Here is an 18,704-nt window from a genome sequence, read left to right on the forward strand (position 1 = left end):
TGAAACTAAAGGTTTCTGAAACTGAAATTTTACACAAATATTCTATTATTGTCAAACAATAATTTGGAAGTCACTAATGCCAGAAACTAAGATCGAACTATTTCTTCTCTGATATCGATTGGACAAACTTCTCATTGATTATCCCAATGATACTCTCACTTCTTGAAACAACTACTCGTAAACTCCACTCTACTCGTAAATATATACTCGTAAACTCCACTCTACTCGTAAATTATATACTCGAAAACTCCACCATTTGAAACTTCAAAGCTTTCTTCACCAACACTAAATCAGATTATCTTCATCTCACCATTCCTTCTTCTTCCTTGTCTATCTACATGCTCTCCACCTTCTTTGCCCTTCCTCAAATTAATGTTCAAAATCTCATTAAAATTTCGATACCTACCGTCTCTTGTAAAGTCTCATAGAACTCTCGTTACTTATAACAGAATTTGAACTAATACTTATTGTTCATATAATCGATACGATTCTTAACTCATCTTATTCGACACAATAATTAGAAAAGGTTCTTACTGTTCTCAAACACTTGCTAAAAGGTTCCTGGGGATATTCGGAATCGGAATCGGATTTAGGAATAGGGCCTACATTAACAAATAATGAAATAAGATTTATAAAATTTGTAAAACAGCTTCACTTAAGATAACATATTTCTTTCTCAAAAATCGATTCACTACATTAATTTGTAATATTCATACACCTTCGATTCTTCACCACTTTCATTTGTTTGCATTTCCTTCTCGTCATGTTCATAAAATAATTGTTTCTCTTCAGATTCTTCCCGACCTTATACAGGGGTTTGTGATTGGTTGTTAATTTGTGAAGTAATGTGTTGTTGGTTAGATAAGTTCTTTTAAGTACAAGTAGATAGAGAAAGAGAAGAGTATTCTATAAAATATGTGAAGAATAATAACATTTTCCATGCATTGAAGCAGAAGCTAGCTAGAGTAGCACAAAGAGTATATTATATAGAAGTTGTCTCACCAAGAGTTGTTCTGAATTTCGCCATTTTGTGAGATTTCGTTTTCTGGGAATTGAGGCTGGACATCACACTACCCTAAGGTATATATTTTTTGTAGTGTTGTTCCGTTGCAACTTTGGAATGTTGCTATATCAGAGGAGTTTTCTGATATTTCTAGTCTACTGAGTTTGTTTTGGTGATAGGTGAGGTTGAAGAGTTTAAATAAAAAAATCAAGAGCATTCAGCTCGGCTTCCCAATCATGGCCAAGACGCGGAGTTGTTAGAAAAGCTTGTAACATGTGAAGGATTTGAATTTTTCCATTGAAAAAAAATGGAAATTTGAGAGTACAATTGAAAGTGCTGGAGCTGCTTTGGAGAAAACTCCAATCAAACCAACAAACTCAAACAAAAATGTAAAAAGGCTAAGGAATGATTCTTGAAAGTTCAGTAATCACTTTAAAAAAGTGAAGGTTTTTCAAAAAAGGTAAGTTACTTTATAAAAAATGATAACAATAGTTACCTAGTCGGTAGTCGGTATAATTAGAAATATGGGTTCACGGTAATGTGTTTTCAAAATACAAAAAAGCTTCAAATTTGTTGATTTATTAATAAATTGCCGTCATGTATCGCCAAATTAAATTAAGCATAAATGAATATTGTAAAATAATGAAAACCGAAAGAAATATCCTTATGAAATGATTTTAAGGAATCGATTTCAAATTTCAGTCAAGATTAATTCGAAATAGGACAAGAATAATATTAATCGAGTAGAAGTACTATAATCGGGAATTCCATGGATGGCACCTATAGAATTTGTACGAAATATCTGTGATGTAACTTCGAAGTGATGAAGCACTTTTCAAGTTCGTTTTTGAGAAAACATAAAATATATTATTCAAGATAATTACGTTTATTTGGTTGATAAAACGTTTGTAATAAATTCGTATAACCAACCGATGTTCTATAGTGATTCATATAATAGTGATAGCATCTATGTGTAGATAAATTTGTAGGGGAGGAATCAAATGCTTCTGTCAATTTTCAAACGCTTTGAAAATTGCTGATACAACTTTCATAACAACCCTTTGTACACACTAGATAATTATCATAATATACAATCAAACAATCGACATACTGATTTTTGACATCAACAATGGTGCAGAAAATGGATTTAATAATAGAATGAACACTTCTCTTTCTCATCCAGGAAATGCAGCGTTTGTTAATAGAAGGAAGTAATTAATACACTAGATTTATGCACCAAACCGGACAATTTTACCATGCTCTGTAAGCTTGGATACTTTTCAAACGGGAATTCAAACTTTTTGTACAAAATTAAGCAGAATTGTACATTTGGTTCTCCTAGCTTGCCATCTTTACTTACATAAAACTTGAAAAAATATGAACTTTGTTGAAGAAATATGTGATCAAGTGAACGTATAACACTTCTGAGGGAGTATCAAAGTCTACAATGTCATTCTTATAACATTTATTTACAAATGATAAGCTTTGAGAACCAATTTTGGCTAAGTAAACCATTTCAAAATTACAATTAGAAGCCAGAAGCCATGTTGAAAAGCCTTGCCGAATACATGTGATTTATGATACCAATAATAATATGGGATGATAATATGGCACTAAAATTTGAATTTACATACGAAATATTACACTATGCTATCAGCATGAAAACTGTACATTATGGGCATTTGAATAAACTATTTTTGTGAAAAACTGTCATGAAATTATATTTTAATATCATGATTCTTGTTTGTTGGAAAAATCAACTTTTCCAAAGCAATTAAAACAATTTTTTAAAACATTTGAATCCAAAATTGGTCTGATTTTCTCCATAGATTGGCAGATTTTCCCTTGAATCATTCTTTTCAAGCCTGATCGTTTTGAGATTTTGATAAATTAATGTTTCTTAATGACTCAGTAATTGAATTCCCAAAGAAACTATGTTTATTCAACTAGACGGAACTATGACAAGAGCTTAATGGAGACAAATATCCAGTTCCTCTAAACAGGAAATATTATTCCTTATAGGTTCTATATGTCACAAAATTAAATTTTCATATTAAAATCATGGTGACATTTATTAATTCGAAAGTGATTATGAGAGTAAATGGTTACCAGAAATAATAGATTAAACAATTTCTAACGAAAAATACAAGAGTAACTCTTGTCTGTTTTATTTATCCAGAAATGTTTATAACTTGATTTCAACCGAGTGAAAATGATAACACAATCAAATATTACTATACTTACTGGAATATTAACACCATGTATATCATTTTATACATATATATAAAATAAATAGTTATAAATACAGTTTTGTATACGATACATAAAATGATTTCTCATTATCTAGCGATAGGATAATGGATAAAATAAATATCTGATTTATAAATAATAATAAATAATGATGATTAAGTGGGCGGTAGAGTGTTTATGATTGAAAAATGAATGTCATAAAAATATGGGGTACAGGTTTTCACTTTGTAGGTGAAATTCTTCGAAAGTCTTTCGTTTCAATTTGGAACATTTTGATAATTTTTGGTGAACTTTTATTGAAAAATGTGTGTTGCGTGGAAAATTGGCCGCCCTCTGTTGTTGATAATGCAGGAGATCGCTGAGCCAGTGATTTGTGGTGAGTAGAAGTCTAGTGACTGCAAAAAAACATTTCGAAAACAAGGTCATGCAGTGCTTCATTCTCTCTTCCTCTCCAATCGAGAGGCAAAACAGGATAGAACAGCATAACAAGATAGAGAAAGAACAAAACTTATCACACCATTCTTAAGAGTTTCAAGAACTCCGACGAGAAAATACGAAGTAGGTGAGTTTGAAACAATCATAAATTTGGGAAAAGTGATTGCGAATTTATTTCTTAACATCTGTCAATCTGGCAAACTACTACTAAGTGTATACATTATGAAAAAAGTATTGTACATTTTATCATGACAAATAAAAATTCTTTCTTTCTTTCCAGCAAACCCCACCATGAAGCCTGTTTTTCTATTTTATTAGACATTAGTTTTCGTATTTTTATTTCTTTTATGTATATTGTGTTGAATTGAATTGTATATCATGGTGATTTGCCAGACTAAGTGAACACTTCGGCTAGATTAGCCTATTCCATCATGAATTCACTCAAAATTTCTGGAGAAATTTCCGTTTACTTTAATCATTCTTCTCCAATATATAAGAAAATACAGGAATAGTATCTTTAATTGTAAGCTATTTATTGTCTCTAGCTTAATAAAACCTACGAATTGTAATGAAGATCACTCTGACAAATTCCTACAACTTTCTTCTCTTTGTATGTAATTTCAAAGGTTTTTTACACATTCACGTTTACTTTGCACTCGAGTAAGTAGAGACAGAAGTATTCATTATTGAACGAAAATCCAAAGTTGAATGCTGTCAAAGTAAACGCTTTAAACGTGAACGTGTTCATCCTGTAGTCAATATTCACAGTAGCAGGAGTCTTCGGGGTCGTGTACAGCATTAAATTTGAATTCTCGCTTAGTGATAGTTATTTATTCATTAACCTTTGAGAAAATGCAATTTCTCATTGATTTCCCTCTTAATACAGAAATAGCATAATTTACCAAGGGAGCTATTTTATTGTCTCTAGTTTGATGTAACCTACTAATCTAAGATGGGATCACTCTGACACATTCCTACAATTCCCTCCGCTTTGTATGCAATTTGACAAGTTCCTTATGACTCTGAGAAGCGATCTTGGTAAATTACGTAGAAGCCTGTAGTGCACTCCGCAACCCTTCAATTATAAGCTCCTCACAGAGTCTAGAGCATTCCAAGTTAATTCCTCTTCCTAAGTCCTTTCGTCTCCTTGTTTTATTCCTTCCCTCTTTTATCCTTTCTCTCCCACCTTTATCCTTTTCTTGCCTTTCTGATCCCTTTATCCAATTCTCCTCACCATCACCATCTTGTCTCTCTCTCTCTCTCTTCCAATCACTCTCACACCCTCTCTCTCTCCCTGTCCTCTGTGCCATATGCCTGTTTATACGTTCAGTGCATCAACCATAACTCACGCCGTAATGCATGTTTAGGTTATCGCACTGAGATAACCCGTAAATCTGCATTGATTGTTGATGGACAAGATAGCAAATGCAATGCATAATGTTGGATAACATAATGTATTCAGAATCCACAGGATTCCATGGGAGAGACAGACGTGATTATTAGGGATCAACGTGATTCATAAATACGATTTGATTTGACGATCTGATATCGATTTTGGGTCCAAATTGTTGCATTTTCGAATTTCAAAGGAATGAAATTGCAGAAAAAAGAACGTATACGGTATTAGTCTAAAGGGGTTGAAACTCAAAATAACTTCATGGCCAGAATATGATACAGTCTATTCTGTTTGTTTAGATTATTCAAGATTGAATTGAATATATATCTATTGTAAGGAAATAGGACAAAAATAATCGCCTCAATATTAGTTATAAAAAGATAGGCTACTGGATGATGATTCTTTTCTTTTAATAAATATGGAACGGTATAATGGTGTAAACATCTATGAAATTCATGTATCTGTTTCAAACTCACCTACTCACATTTTCATACAGAGTTACTACCACATACCAATACAAAATACATGACCAGTAATACAATTCAAACCCTTATCAGTATAGGTAAGGTATCCAAGAACTTTTTGGAGTTTTATCAATCGAAGAATATTCGAAGTGCATGGGTAGGTCGGGGAGAATAATTTGAAAATGAGGATTAATAAAGAATATAGGATCTAAACTACGCTAGATAAATATGAAAAAACACGGAGGAATTTGTGGGGAGCATTCTCGGAAAATGTGCAATTATTGTAAAACCATTCTCATGAAAAACTTGTTGCCAATATGCTTATTGAGGATAAGAAGGGGTTTTATGAATCATGGAGAGTGGAATAGAATATATTCAAAATAGGAAATGTGGAGCATAAATACTAGTAATATATTAAATATGAACATCATATCTCCCATTAATCTCCATCATCATCCCTCTCACTTATTACCCACGCAAAAGCCTATGCGCTTGAGTGGGCATCATCATCCTCAGTATTTTTCTACCGATTGTAGGATCCTAATGACTACAAATTCTAGTTGGTAGAGCTCTGAATTGAAAATGAATAATTAGTGTTTCAGATTTTTTAGATGCTCAATCATTTAGGGATCGATTCATCTCAAGTTAATTTGACAATTTTTTTACTGTTGCTGAATTAATTCAAACTTAGAAATCGTGGTTGCCCTGAGAGTATTCATTTTATGGATACATCAGGTAACTATTCATTAGAACAAATAGTACCTGAAACCCTATTCTTAATTGAGGTATGTGGATTAATTAACCTTGATTCTCAGTAGCCTATTGTTTTTGATTCGTAGTTGCCTGTTCTTATTTCTGTTCAAGTGACTCTTAGTCTATTTCTATTCAGTAGTAGAATTATCTAACTCCACGTTTGATGAAACTAGGCTACGCACGTTATGAAACGCTATTGAATATCAGAACACGAGCAGAGAGCACATAAAAACATTCACAGCCAAAAGTTGGCACAGATTTTAGCTGCTAAAAATAATCCGTTGAAATCTATAAGGCAGTGCTTCTATTTTTGCTCGCGAACATAATACCCCTTTCAACTGCGTGGAATGTCTCAGTTCTCTCAAAATTGAATTATTATTCATTCTAAGGAGTTTGTTAGCTGTTTTTCTCAAACAGTTGTGGAGATTTAATCGGATTCAGCCAACAAAGTTCACGTCTTTATTAATCTTTCTGATGAATGGGATGCGAGTGGTTTTTTAGTCATACAATCTAGAGAACAAAATAGTTACTAATTCAGAAATTGAGCCAACATTTTTAATTTCTTCATTTTCAATTCATGACGTTATAATTATTTTTGAAAGAACGAATGGTGGTGACGTAATAATCAGAAACTCTTGAAGGATAACTCTATACGAAGAAGTAAATTCTTGCTGTGTTCACTGTGATTAAAAATTAAATTAGAAATATAAATTTTGAAACTGATTGAAGTAAATAACTGTTGCATAAATTATGCCAAGAGCTCATAGTTCTGGTTCTAGAATTGTTTCTCTTTCGAATTTTATTTCAATTGATTTTGAGTAATTAACAAGTTTTTATCTGTAATACAGATTTATTTTTACTCAAGTTTAAGTTCAAAACTTGACTTATATGTTGTTTGTGTTGCTTTATATGGTGAATTCAAATGATATCAATATTAACATATCCTTTTTTCGATGATTCCAACCTTATATTGAACCATAAATATGAGTTCAATCACCAAAACTAAATAAAAGCTCAAATTTCTTTTTTACGTCAGCAGGATTTAATTAATGAATTCAACCAATCTCTTTTTTTCCATACAGCTTCATAATATTTGCAGGCTTCCTACGTATCTCTCGAAGAAATATAATTTTAAAAGGAACTGACAAAATAGACAAGATTCACAAAGGAAAAATCAGTTTACCTAAAATACAATGCATCTGTTCTAGATTCCTTGTAAAAAACGTGATTTTTTTCTAGTCTTGTTGAATCTGTGCTACCTAGCGGGAAATACGTGAATCAGCGTGAATCAGATTGTTGATTGACCGCTAGATGCCGTTGCGTATACTTTTTGGTTTTATTGGGTCAAGTTAAAGTCGAATATTATAGAACTCATTGTAAGTCCTGCTTCTATTACAATAAATTTGTTTCATAGCATTACGTAACTAGAATAACAATACAGATTAGAGGAAAGTGTGGTCAGTGAAAAAGTTTCAATTCTAGAATGAAGGAAGTATTGAATTGAAATCTAGGAATTAATCTCAATATCTTGATCAAGCGTTTTTGGAATCAAAGATTCGAAACGAGCATCTGAGGGACAGGTTTGGGTGCTTACAACCAGAATACATTCATCGTAGATCAACTGATCTATTACATTTATGATTGGATAAATACTAAAAGAACTTGTCGAATCTAAAAACAAGGATCTATCTTGATATAACACTCTGTAAACGAGGATTTGAGACAGACGTTTCAATTACAGGTGTGACAGTTCAAACCCAATACACTAACAGGTAATTTGACCAATGCAGGACTGGGGTGGACTCCAACTTAACTACTTGCATACTATGTTTGTATAATAAATTTAGCAAGTAGTATTTTTGTTTTGACCAATTATAGTGATTGAAGATTTTGTATGATTGTTAAAAAAATTCATTTTGTTTTTGTTGAATCCTAGATGGATGAGTTAATCATCTACAAAATTTTATATAATAATGTAGTGTAATTTATTATGTCAAAATAAAAGTGATTTGATTGCTTGAGGTAGTAATATTTCAACTTTACTACTGAAGTAGTGAGTAACTGAATTGATAATATAGAATTAACTATGAGTGCTTGGTACAGGAGATCAATTCTAGAACAATCCCAATCAATACAATAATATCTAGGGTGTATAGTATCAGGTATGGGTCACTCAGGTATCTTTGTAACAGTTTTTGGTGCTTACAATTATAAAAACACATATACCGTGGGTCTATAAAATAAAAACATTTTGATTGGAGTATTAATATTGGGATCGAAAAAAGGTGGAAACAGTGAATCGAATCTAGAAACAAGGCATCAGTTTTGATCAATCATTTGGTCAACAAGAATTCGAGAATTTCAATTGGTCAGAACCAAAGATTGATTCTAATAATTCTAAATCAGTAATTCCTAATCTGTATCCTAGATTAGTAATTCTGTAAACAAGGATTTGAGGCAGATATTCTAATTACAGGGTGAGGGAGTTCAAAACCAATACATCCAGGGCATATTTGATACCTTCAATTAATCAACAAGAATTCGAGACGGACATCCCATTTGGTCAGAGCCAAAGATTGGTCCTATTCATTCTAAATCAGTAATTCTTAAACCTTCATCCTAAATTAGTAATTCTGTGAACAAGGATTTGAGACCGATATCCCAATTACAGGGTGTGGGAGCTCAAAACCAATACATTCAGGGCACATTTGAAACATTCATGACTGCAGTAACATATTATCGGAATCAGAAGAGATTTGAGTGTGAACTTACGATTCGACGTTTCCGAAGTGTTCTCCCTTGTCCATGCTGAGACAGCCAGCGCCGCCACCGAATCCGTATCCCTTTGGTCCGAACTTGCGGGCATGGCACACCTTGCAGTACAGTTCGCCGTCGTGTTCCGAGCAGTTGGTCGAGTCCAGGAACTTACCGCACAGTCCTGTCAACCAAATTGCAAACATAGTCAGTAAGATACAGTAAATTCCAGTCCCAACCAGAGTGAGTAAATTAGTTTCAACTAGTAAGTAATGTATAATCGATCGAAAAGTACTGTACTATAGGTCCATGTGATGGAAAATTATAGGAGTATGGTGCATGGGAAAGTAGTGGGATAACAAATTGATAAGACGAGAAATTGACCAAGGAAGTAGTAAAATATTGAATTGTAACTATACATTTTTGTTGATCATGTAAAGTTGCGAAAATGAGTGCCTCCAGAGCAGTAAGAGTTTTCAAAGTCAATACAGGACGGAGGGGGCTGAAAGGACGTCCTCGAAAGCTTTTGTTGAGGAATGATGAAGGATGATGTTAGGAAATTGCTGGTTGACCGTGGATAAGATTAGAGTTATTTATTCATGTATGTTACAATATATAGCCTACTGGCTCATACACTAACTTACATTAAATGGCAGTATTGCTCATCATTCAACGAATTACAAAAATTAAGGAAAATCAATCAATTAATGAGAATGAATATTGATTGCATTTTGAATAATGATGATATGACATTGTGATTCAAGTACATGGAATCATATCCAACAAATAATAATTGCTGGCTTTCTGAAAAGGATATTAAATTATATCCTTCTCATTGCACACGACGTGGTCGTGATGGATAATTGAGGCTGCTGATAAAGACAGATGCTGATGGATGAAGGAGGGCATCGTGAAGGAGGTCAAAGTCCTGGATAGGTTATAGTGCAAAGGAGTTAGCGAGTAGCTTATTATCCATTTTTGTCTACTTGCATTTTTTATCCTTTCCTAATCTACCTGGATAAATAGCGTCCAGGATAAATTATATTTTAGACTGTAAACCTAAATTTTGTGTTAATTGTTTGAAGTGCGAACAATACCTCAATAGGATTGCGTTACGCACATCAAAGTTGAAGATTGAAACAGCGTTGGGGTGATTCTGTTAATTATTTCACGATCATTGTTTGAACTTTGTGCAAGTGTAAATGAATTGATTTAATGAATAGCGTTGCAGGGTGTTCAAACGGGATTCTTTAGGCTAAAAACAACATCGATATCAGTTAATGACTACAGTAAGATTCACTCGAAACTGTCAGCATTTGTTGAATGGGAAGAATTGTTCTTCCTCAGTAGAAATGTTGACAGTTGAAAGTGAATATCACTAGCGATGAATCGACTCAACATGATCAGTATTTTGGTCAATTCCGAGGGGTCAAGCAGGTTTCCCCACTAATAACATACAACAATAATGCTGATAAACCAATCAAGTTACAAATATGATCGTCGATTGTCATTAACTCAACAGTTTTGAGGATCCAACAAGGTTTACCAATTTTATCAAACAAAAGGAATTCAAATACAGTAAATGGATTACGTTACTGAGTGTACAATCAGAGAGTATAGTATTTAATACATTCTATATTATCTGTGTACAATACGAACAATATCAAGAGAGGGTTCAAATGGGTTTCGTCATTTACAAACAAGTTTACAAACACCTGAATAACATGGATCGATGTAACTCGAAGTTTGTGCGATATGTTGAGCCAGATGCCAGCAAGAAAACAAATACCCGAGCTGTCAAACATTGGACTAACATTGATTTTGGATTTATCTAGTTGTGTTTGACTAATAACAGTAGCACTAGATATAACAGTGAAAGTGTGAGAGAAGCACTCAAGCGTAATATTGACGTGAGATTTGGATGTGAATTTTGATTTGTTTTAATGGGACTCACCCGGTTACCTCATTTTCAATAGACACAAGAACTCAGTTACATAAATCACATATCCGCTAAGACATCAATTTGTTTATATAGTACTGTAAAACATGTAAACCTAACCAAACGTCATGTAGCGATGTCACTATTGCTGGGAAAACTAATTTTGATTCTCATTAGATTAATGACCAAATAATAGTGGTGCTAGGTTAAACACTTTGGTAGAAATTATCGCATGAGCAGAGAGAATAGAACTAATCTTTCTTAATATTCTATTTTCTGATCACATGAGATAGCGGAGATTGTGAAGCTTTCTGTAGCTCTCTTTCTTTATAGAAGGAAATGCAAATCGAACAGTAGACAAAAATGAAAAAAACGTGGATTCCTCACTTTCAGGGTCCTTAACAACAACTCTCAGGGTCCTTTCTCTCACCAATATTATATTATATACCTACAATAGTTTATTATTAAACTTGATATACCGCTCATTTAGAATACAAGGATGATTACAAAAAATAGTTTGAATCTGTTTGAATGGATCCAATTGATCGATCAATGAACCGATATTTCAAGATTTTAATAATTTAACATGAGTTATTATTACAAGCTATTCAGATTCGATCGATCAATATCTTTCGTTTTGACAAATTGATCGGAATATTTCAGCAAACCAAAGGTACTTCAATCATATTCTATGATTATATAATATATAATATGAATCAACAATATAGATCATAAGACATATTATTATGATATCGTGTTTTTAACACGTGATGTTAACTAAGTCAACATCTTGACTTATATCCTTATCAAATCTATAATTAAAAATTCACAGTTTAACAATACATGTCATGGGCGTATATAAGGCCCCCCCGAAATAATGAATATGAAGAGAAATCAGTACAGTAATTACAGAAGAAGTACAGTAATCTGAATTTTTGACAACCTAAAAGTAAAGTATAAAGGGCGTTCAGCGCAAATTACCCTCTGAATATGAGCAGCAAAACTGGTATACATATCATGGGGTGTTATTTTCAATCACGTAACCTAACATTAACCCTGGCCCCCTCCCACAAAAATATATTCTATATACGCCACTGGCACATGTTCCTAAGAGTTCCATTCTAACCATTCCTAAAAGTACAGCCCCTAAAAAGTGATTAAAAAAACAATTTGTTCCTGATTTAAGGCCCCTTCTCATGCCCTCATTATTGGAATTAAATCTGAAGGAACATATCCTGCTCCCCATGGAATCCATGAAGAAAACTCCACACATTACACTTTCTTCAATCCTCGTAGGCTTTCAAATAATTCAACACAAACTTTCCAATTGAAAAGCATTTCGAAAACTTCCTGAGCGCGAATTTCAAAACATAGTGCTAATGGTGAAGTTGTTATTTGTCGCATTCTGTAGTATGGAGGAGCACCAAGTCTAATTTCAATTAATTTCTGAGACCTTCTGCTGGTGGGGTTCTGTACTTCGTTTCATGAATCAGGGTATTTGTGTGTGTTTTTGGGTGATGCCTACATTAGTATCAATCTGTGCGTGGATAATGGGATGAGATCTGATGACATGATTTTGATCATTAACATAATACATGTTTTTGGAGGGGTTTGAACCCAACATTGTGATCAACAACGTTAATGACACGAATGCATTATCTAACTGAGCATCTAACTAAATTATTCCTTCAAGTTAATTTCTTCTAATAGTGAATCATTATTAGATTTAAGATTGGTGGCCAGTAATGCCAACATGCGAGACAAGGCACTCTCTGCCTATGTGAGAAACGTTTTTATTTCATATAATTTACTCTTCACCCACTAACCAAAGTCGTATTTCACCGTGGAATAGAATACTATAATGCTGATGTTGTTTTCAATGACGAAACACCATATAATAACTTTCTTGTAGCTAATACCTTCATAACTTTGTATAACAACGATCTAAACTACAACAAAGTTACTATAATAGTCTACTACTACTAGAGAATAGCTTTACATTGATCGATTGTTTATTCTAAGCTACCACTCTTCTTCTATTTGGGGAGTCATAGAGTCACTATTTTCAATACACAATACGGTAGACAATAAATATTCAGTCCTGAAAAATAATTTATTGAAGTCTAATTTTTCCATCTCTGATCTCATTAAAGAGTCTAGCTACACACACACATCGCTTTTTGTTCGTACGATTTTTTGCCGTCCTGATGAATTTTACCAGATTAAACATAACTTGACAAACATCATCTGTTTTACATAATCTGTTTAATCTTATAAAATTTGTAAGGACGACAAATAATCGTACGAACAAGAATCGACAATCTGTGTGTAGCTAGAAAGATTTTTAATGTGTTCCAGAGGGAGAAATTCAACCGATGTGTGTGTAACTAGCTTAATTTCAGCCAGTTCTTCGAATATCTTATTTCCTCCTTCAAAAATGTACAATGGCTTCGTGGAAGTAATTAAATTTTTTCCAAAAATTGGCAATACCGTCTTCCAAATACCTTCTCATAAAGCCTTCTTCCAAAAACCCCAATGCCTTTCTCTGAATTTGTTTATCTTAATACCTTCCCAAAGATGTAATACCATCGTCAATTTTGGTTTCACAGAATAAAATATCATTTGCTATTGGAGTTCTTGATAATAGCTCCGAAGAAGCCTCTCAAGTTCTTAGTCTTAAACTTCAGAACGACAAAATGGACTTTTCTGAGGAAAATTCTAAAACACTATAGATGCATAACCTTCTTATCCCCTTTTTTTCGATTTTCGAACGAACATTTATCTCAAACATGATAAATTCGAGAAGCACTGACACTTCAAACTTATTCTCAAGGCTCTGAGAAGAGACTCACTTCATCTTTTTGACTTGAAAAATCAGGGAGAATAATGCGAAAAAGAGAAAAATGATGGGAAAGGAAATGAGAAACATATTACTTTCTGGTTGTACGCCTCATCTCGTATATATTTCCATGAAAAATGGGAGGTCGAAAAGGTCACGATGTCTCGATTTTTCTGAAGCTCCAATGTCGTTCACATCATCCAGTTGTTGATATATCTGTGTATGTACTTCCATATACCTGCTCATATAATGCAGTTGATATTATATCTGTGGATGTATTTCTATATAAATTGTCAGATAATTCAGACGATGATCTCTAGATGTATCTCGATATATCGATATATGTGTGGTTTATGGGTCAATAGGCTTCAAATCAACTGAGATGTTGTTCCCTGGAAACGGGGCTGAGTTTCGGACAAACTACTGCCAAAGAATGAGTGGGTTGTAGCTTACTTGTATCAACATCGGCATTGAAAAGGGTTGGAGAGTTTGAAACAAATATTGACAACCTACAGGTATTCTCTGTTAACCTCAGGGTGGGTTTTATCTATTGGCTACATTTGTTGGGATCACAATGTAAAGAATCCTCTTGCTATTGTATATTCTGAGCGACTCTCTGCTGAGTAGAGTATTGAGCTATGAAGATTTTTGAGAACTTAGGAAAAATTGTGATAATAATATTAAGAGCAGTATTATTGAAAAATTTAATACTGATAAAAAATGTATCTCTTAAAAAAACTGTGTGTAGCAATAAAAAGACACAGTCTTATTTTATTTATTTATTGGATAGAGCAAACAATACAATAGTCGGAAAAAACAGGCTAATAGTCTGTACCTGTCTTCGCTATACCTGTCTTAATAGTAATACCGATTGACGATTGGAAGAAAGGGAGAAATACATTAAAAGCATTAATTAATCATGAATACAATACTCAGAACTATAAAACGCTGCGTGGAGAACAGTATTTTTCGCCCCACTTGGATGTAATGAGCTGGTTTTCGTGCGTCATATGAAGGCCAAAATTGATTGTTTTCTGACCAGGCCGGTAAAAGTTTTACGGCCCTAGGGCTGTAAAATAACCTTGAAGTCAGCTGATTCTGATTTGATGTGAACGTGTTTACAAAATGGTTTATGAAACGGAATCAGTTTATGCTTCTAGAATTGAATGAGTATTCTGCAATAAGATACTATCATTTTATTTGGATGAATAAGATACAGATAAGATATATATTATAAACTATTCAAATTCGATTTTCAGAGTAGGATAGAACTTCTAACCTAAACTTCCGAAGTCAACGACAACAAGCATTGTTGGCGTTGACATTCAGTTTTGCAAATTTCAAGTGTGCTAAAACAGCTGATCAAAAAACTTTTCATTATTTGTGTTTATTATTCAAGAATCAAAACATTTATACTACTATCATCTTATTGGCATTTGGAAGAATACAAAGTATAAACTCAACCTCTTACATAATTGAACATAATCTTTTAGGTTATTTAGACAAATCAGAATAAAAAATAAACATACTTGGACAATTACCTGATATTCAGATTAGATCAGATTTGCTAGAGCTATGACCTTCCTGTTTTGCTTTCGGAAGTGCCTAATAAACAATTAATCTCATATTTATACTGTTTTTTTTCTGTGTGGTGAAAAATAACGTTCTCACCATGGGCAAAAATGTTTTTCCGGCTCTCAATCTTTTCTAGTCCTCGGCCTACGGCCTCGGACTTGAAAACCGATTTCCAGCCGGAAAAGTCTCATTTTCGGCCCTAGGTGCGAAATATACTATTCTTTCAAATTATTTTCTACCACCAGGTCCTATAATTTTCCTCATCCCATCTTTACCTTGCTCCATCCCATCCTTTCATACTTCATATGTCATTTTTGATATTTCATATTTCATATTTCACACCTTCTATTCACTTTTTCAACCTCTCAAGGAGTAAAGGTTTTACACGGGAAACCATAGTTGGAAAACCCTTCAATCCTGCCCCCATTTTTCTTTTGCACCACAGTTCTTGATTTGGTATAGTATATTATGACTGCTGTTATTGTTTTGCATGTATCCATTTTTATATTTGTATTGTACCCTGTGTGTGTAAATGATTGAATAGATTTCACTATTTCTAGTTCGATTTTAATTTTTTCTTTACTAGTAGGAAATGTTAATTTTAATATTCCCGATTGGGATTCCACTCTCTTCATTTCATGTTAGTTATGTCTCAAGTTATGAATGAAGCATTTGTGAATATTTTGGTGCAGGCTAATGCTGGTCACACACCGATTAGTCAAGACAAGACTAGTCACGTTCAGTCACAATTCTTCACATTGCTGCTTATGACGCAACACACACTGATCAGTCATTGCAATCAGACATGAATCCATAAGCTACAATGTGAAGTATTGTGACTAGTCTTATCTTGACTAATCGGTGTGTGACCAGCCTAATAGTAAATGTGATATAGTTATAAACTATTTATTCAAATTGAATGAAAATACTTCATGTTCTAAATGTAGAATCTTTGTGGATAAATAAAAATATGAATCTCAGTACCCTTTTAAATTATTTTGTCACAGCATGTTTCAGACACTAATGAATTTTTCAAGTCATAACGTCATTTCAATTTTGAATAATTTAAAAGGGTACTGAGATTTATATATTGTTTATATTAAAAGTAGCCCTAACGAAAAAAGATAATCTTTATGGACTTTAAGTACAATCTGCTTGAGTTAACAAAAAATCGGCTTGGAATTTGGAACATGAACTACCTATACCATGGTATACATGGTATTTTGCTATCTTTCCTCCATGATAGGAGGTATCAAGTGAGCTATTAAGTAACTAAGTAAGTGAATAAGTAAGGATGCTTACCGCACTTGAAGCACATTTTGTGCCATTTGAGTCCTCCAGCTACCCTCTCCTCGGCGGCGTACACTGATCCTCCGCACTTTGGGCACTTGGGGTTCTCGACGGGCTTGAAAGGCATTTTGAAAGGTTGCTTTGGGAGTCTCTTGGTGAAACCTGCAACAAACCAAACAAAACTAGATAAGAACATTGACCTATAAAAATTGATAGTAGATATTGTTCTGAAGATGTAAAAACTTGAAGGTTGGCTATAGGTGGAGATGAATCTTATTAAATTAAGCGAGCAATTTCTGTATATTTATATCTGGCTATTCATGTTCAACGGATCTCCAAAACGGCTCTAACGACTTCCACGAAATTTGGAACATAGTAGGTTTATGATATAAAAATTCGATTGCACTAGGTCTCATCCTTGGGAAAACTCTCTGAACGACATTAAAACAGGATAATTCATCCTTGGCTGAAACAGCTGAGATGTTCGTCGTCTGTGGATAGTAGAAAGTGAGTGAGTGAGTGAGTGAGTCTGTAAAAAATCAAAATATCGCATCCCTGAAATTCATAAGCTGACGTATAGCGAGCTATAAAATATAAACACTAAAATCTTAGAGAATTGTGTTCTGTTTATCAATAAATAAAAAAAATCTGTGTGGCGCACTCACACAACTTCCCTTGCCGTTATGAAAATTGATCAACTGACGCTAGTGTTCACGCGCATCTCAAATCTACTTATAAACAAAGATCTGAGTCAGCTGGTGACAGGACAATAACGCTGGAGATATACGAGGTTTGCTATCTCTTCATAAAAAAAACATTTAATAGAATCAACAGTTGCCAACAGTTTGCAATTGGATAATCACATTTTCTCGAATTTCGAACTTATTTTTAATTTTAGGTGGAAATGTTACTGATTATTAATTGTAGAGATTTTCATGCTCAATCTTTTCCACTCTAATTTTTTTGTTTAAATTGTATCTGAAGCTTGACAATTGAGAATCTAAAATCGAACTTTTCATAGATGGAGCGGAGCTCCTGAAATTTTTACAGATATGGGACTTGTGGCAGTTGATAGAGCATATCAATGACCATGTTAGGTGTAAATTTAATCAAAATCGTGAAAAACCCTGTTTTTGACAACATTTTTGTCATTTTAGCCGCCATCTTGAATTGCATTTGATCGAAATTGTTCGTGTCGGATCTTAGTGTAAGGACCTTATGTTCCAAATTTCAAGTCATTCCGTTAATTGGGAGATGAGATATCGTGTACACAGACGCACATACACGATATTTATAAGTGTACCTAAGAGCGATTATAAAGATGAAGATACGTAAAAAATACTGGAAGGGATAATAATCGGACGAAGGGCTCGTGAAAGACCCCGGCTACAATATCTGGAGCAAATTACCAAATATCTAGGGATCCAGCTGGATCTACATCCACTGAAAAGTATAGCTCTGGACATAAAATAATGGAAAGCTGCCAACCAATCGAATGTTGAAGCCAAAGACAAAGATATAGATACATTTTAATCATAATTTTAATACATTGTGATTTCCGAAAGGCTATTTTAAAGACTGGAACAAGCAATTGTGCCTATATCTTGGAGGTCAAAAGAAGGTGAAGAATAATACTGTCAAGTAAGTTGCAGGAAAATTGAGTGAAAGAAATAGAAAAGTATTAAATCTTAAAGATACGCTATTGTTGCTGTGAAATAATGAAATTGATGATTTCTAATAATAATACATACACAGTATTACACCGTAAAATCTTTGCAAAACAAAATTCATAAATCCCATAAATCGAGTACAAACTAGTAAGTTTCATAAAAAGTCTTGAATTTCTTCTTTTTTTGCTGAGGGTGATGCTCACATGACCTGCAGGCTTGTGCGTGAGTAATGGGAGATAAATGTACAGCTTAAGATGGATTCCAAACCACTAGGGAGCAATTCTACAACTAATAAATATGGAGTTCATAATTTTGTTGTTATTTAGCACTACATTC

General features: G+C 33.5%; 1 protein-coding gene across 12 annotated transcripts in view; it reads right to left on the reverse strand.

The window, feature by feature from the left end:
- The window catches only part of LOC111051022 (muscle LIM protein 1), a 45,624-nt gene that overhangs the window by 17,470 nt on the left and 9,450 nt on the right, over positions 1 to 18,704 (reverse strand). For 11 of the 12 annotated variants that reach the window (XR_005572652.1, XR_005572653.1, XR_005572655.1 and 8 more), the window contains exons 2-3: positions 16,711 to 16,860; positions 9,074 to 9,239 (exon numbers count right to left, since the gene is read on the reverse strand). Coding sequence is in view for 7 of the 12 variants with exons in the window: in XM_039439147.1 (XP_039295081.1) it covers positions 9,074 to 9,239; positions 16,711 to 16,825 (281 nt within the window). In the remaining 5 variants the exon portion in view is untranslated. Of the gene's footprint in view, positions 1 to 3,133; positions 3,649 to 9,073; positions 9,240 to 16,710; positions 16,861 to 18,704 lie in introns of those variants that run through there. The other variant, XM_022337433.2, reaches the window with a different exon arrangement.

The sequence above is a fragment of the Nilaparvata lugens genome, chromosome 12 (assembly GCF_014356525.2).
Source record: "Nilaparvata lugens isolate BPH chromosome 12, ASM1435652v1, whole genome shotgun sequence".
Lineage (NCBI taxonomy): Eukaryota > Metazoa > Arthropoda > Insecta > Hemiptera > Delphacidae > Nilaparvata > Nilaparvata lugens.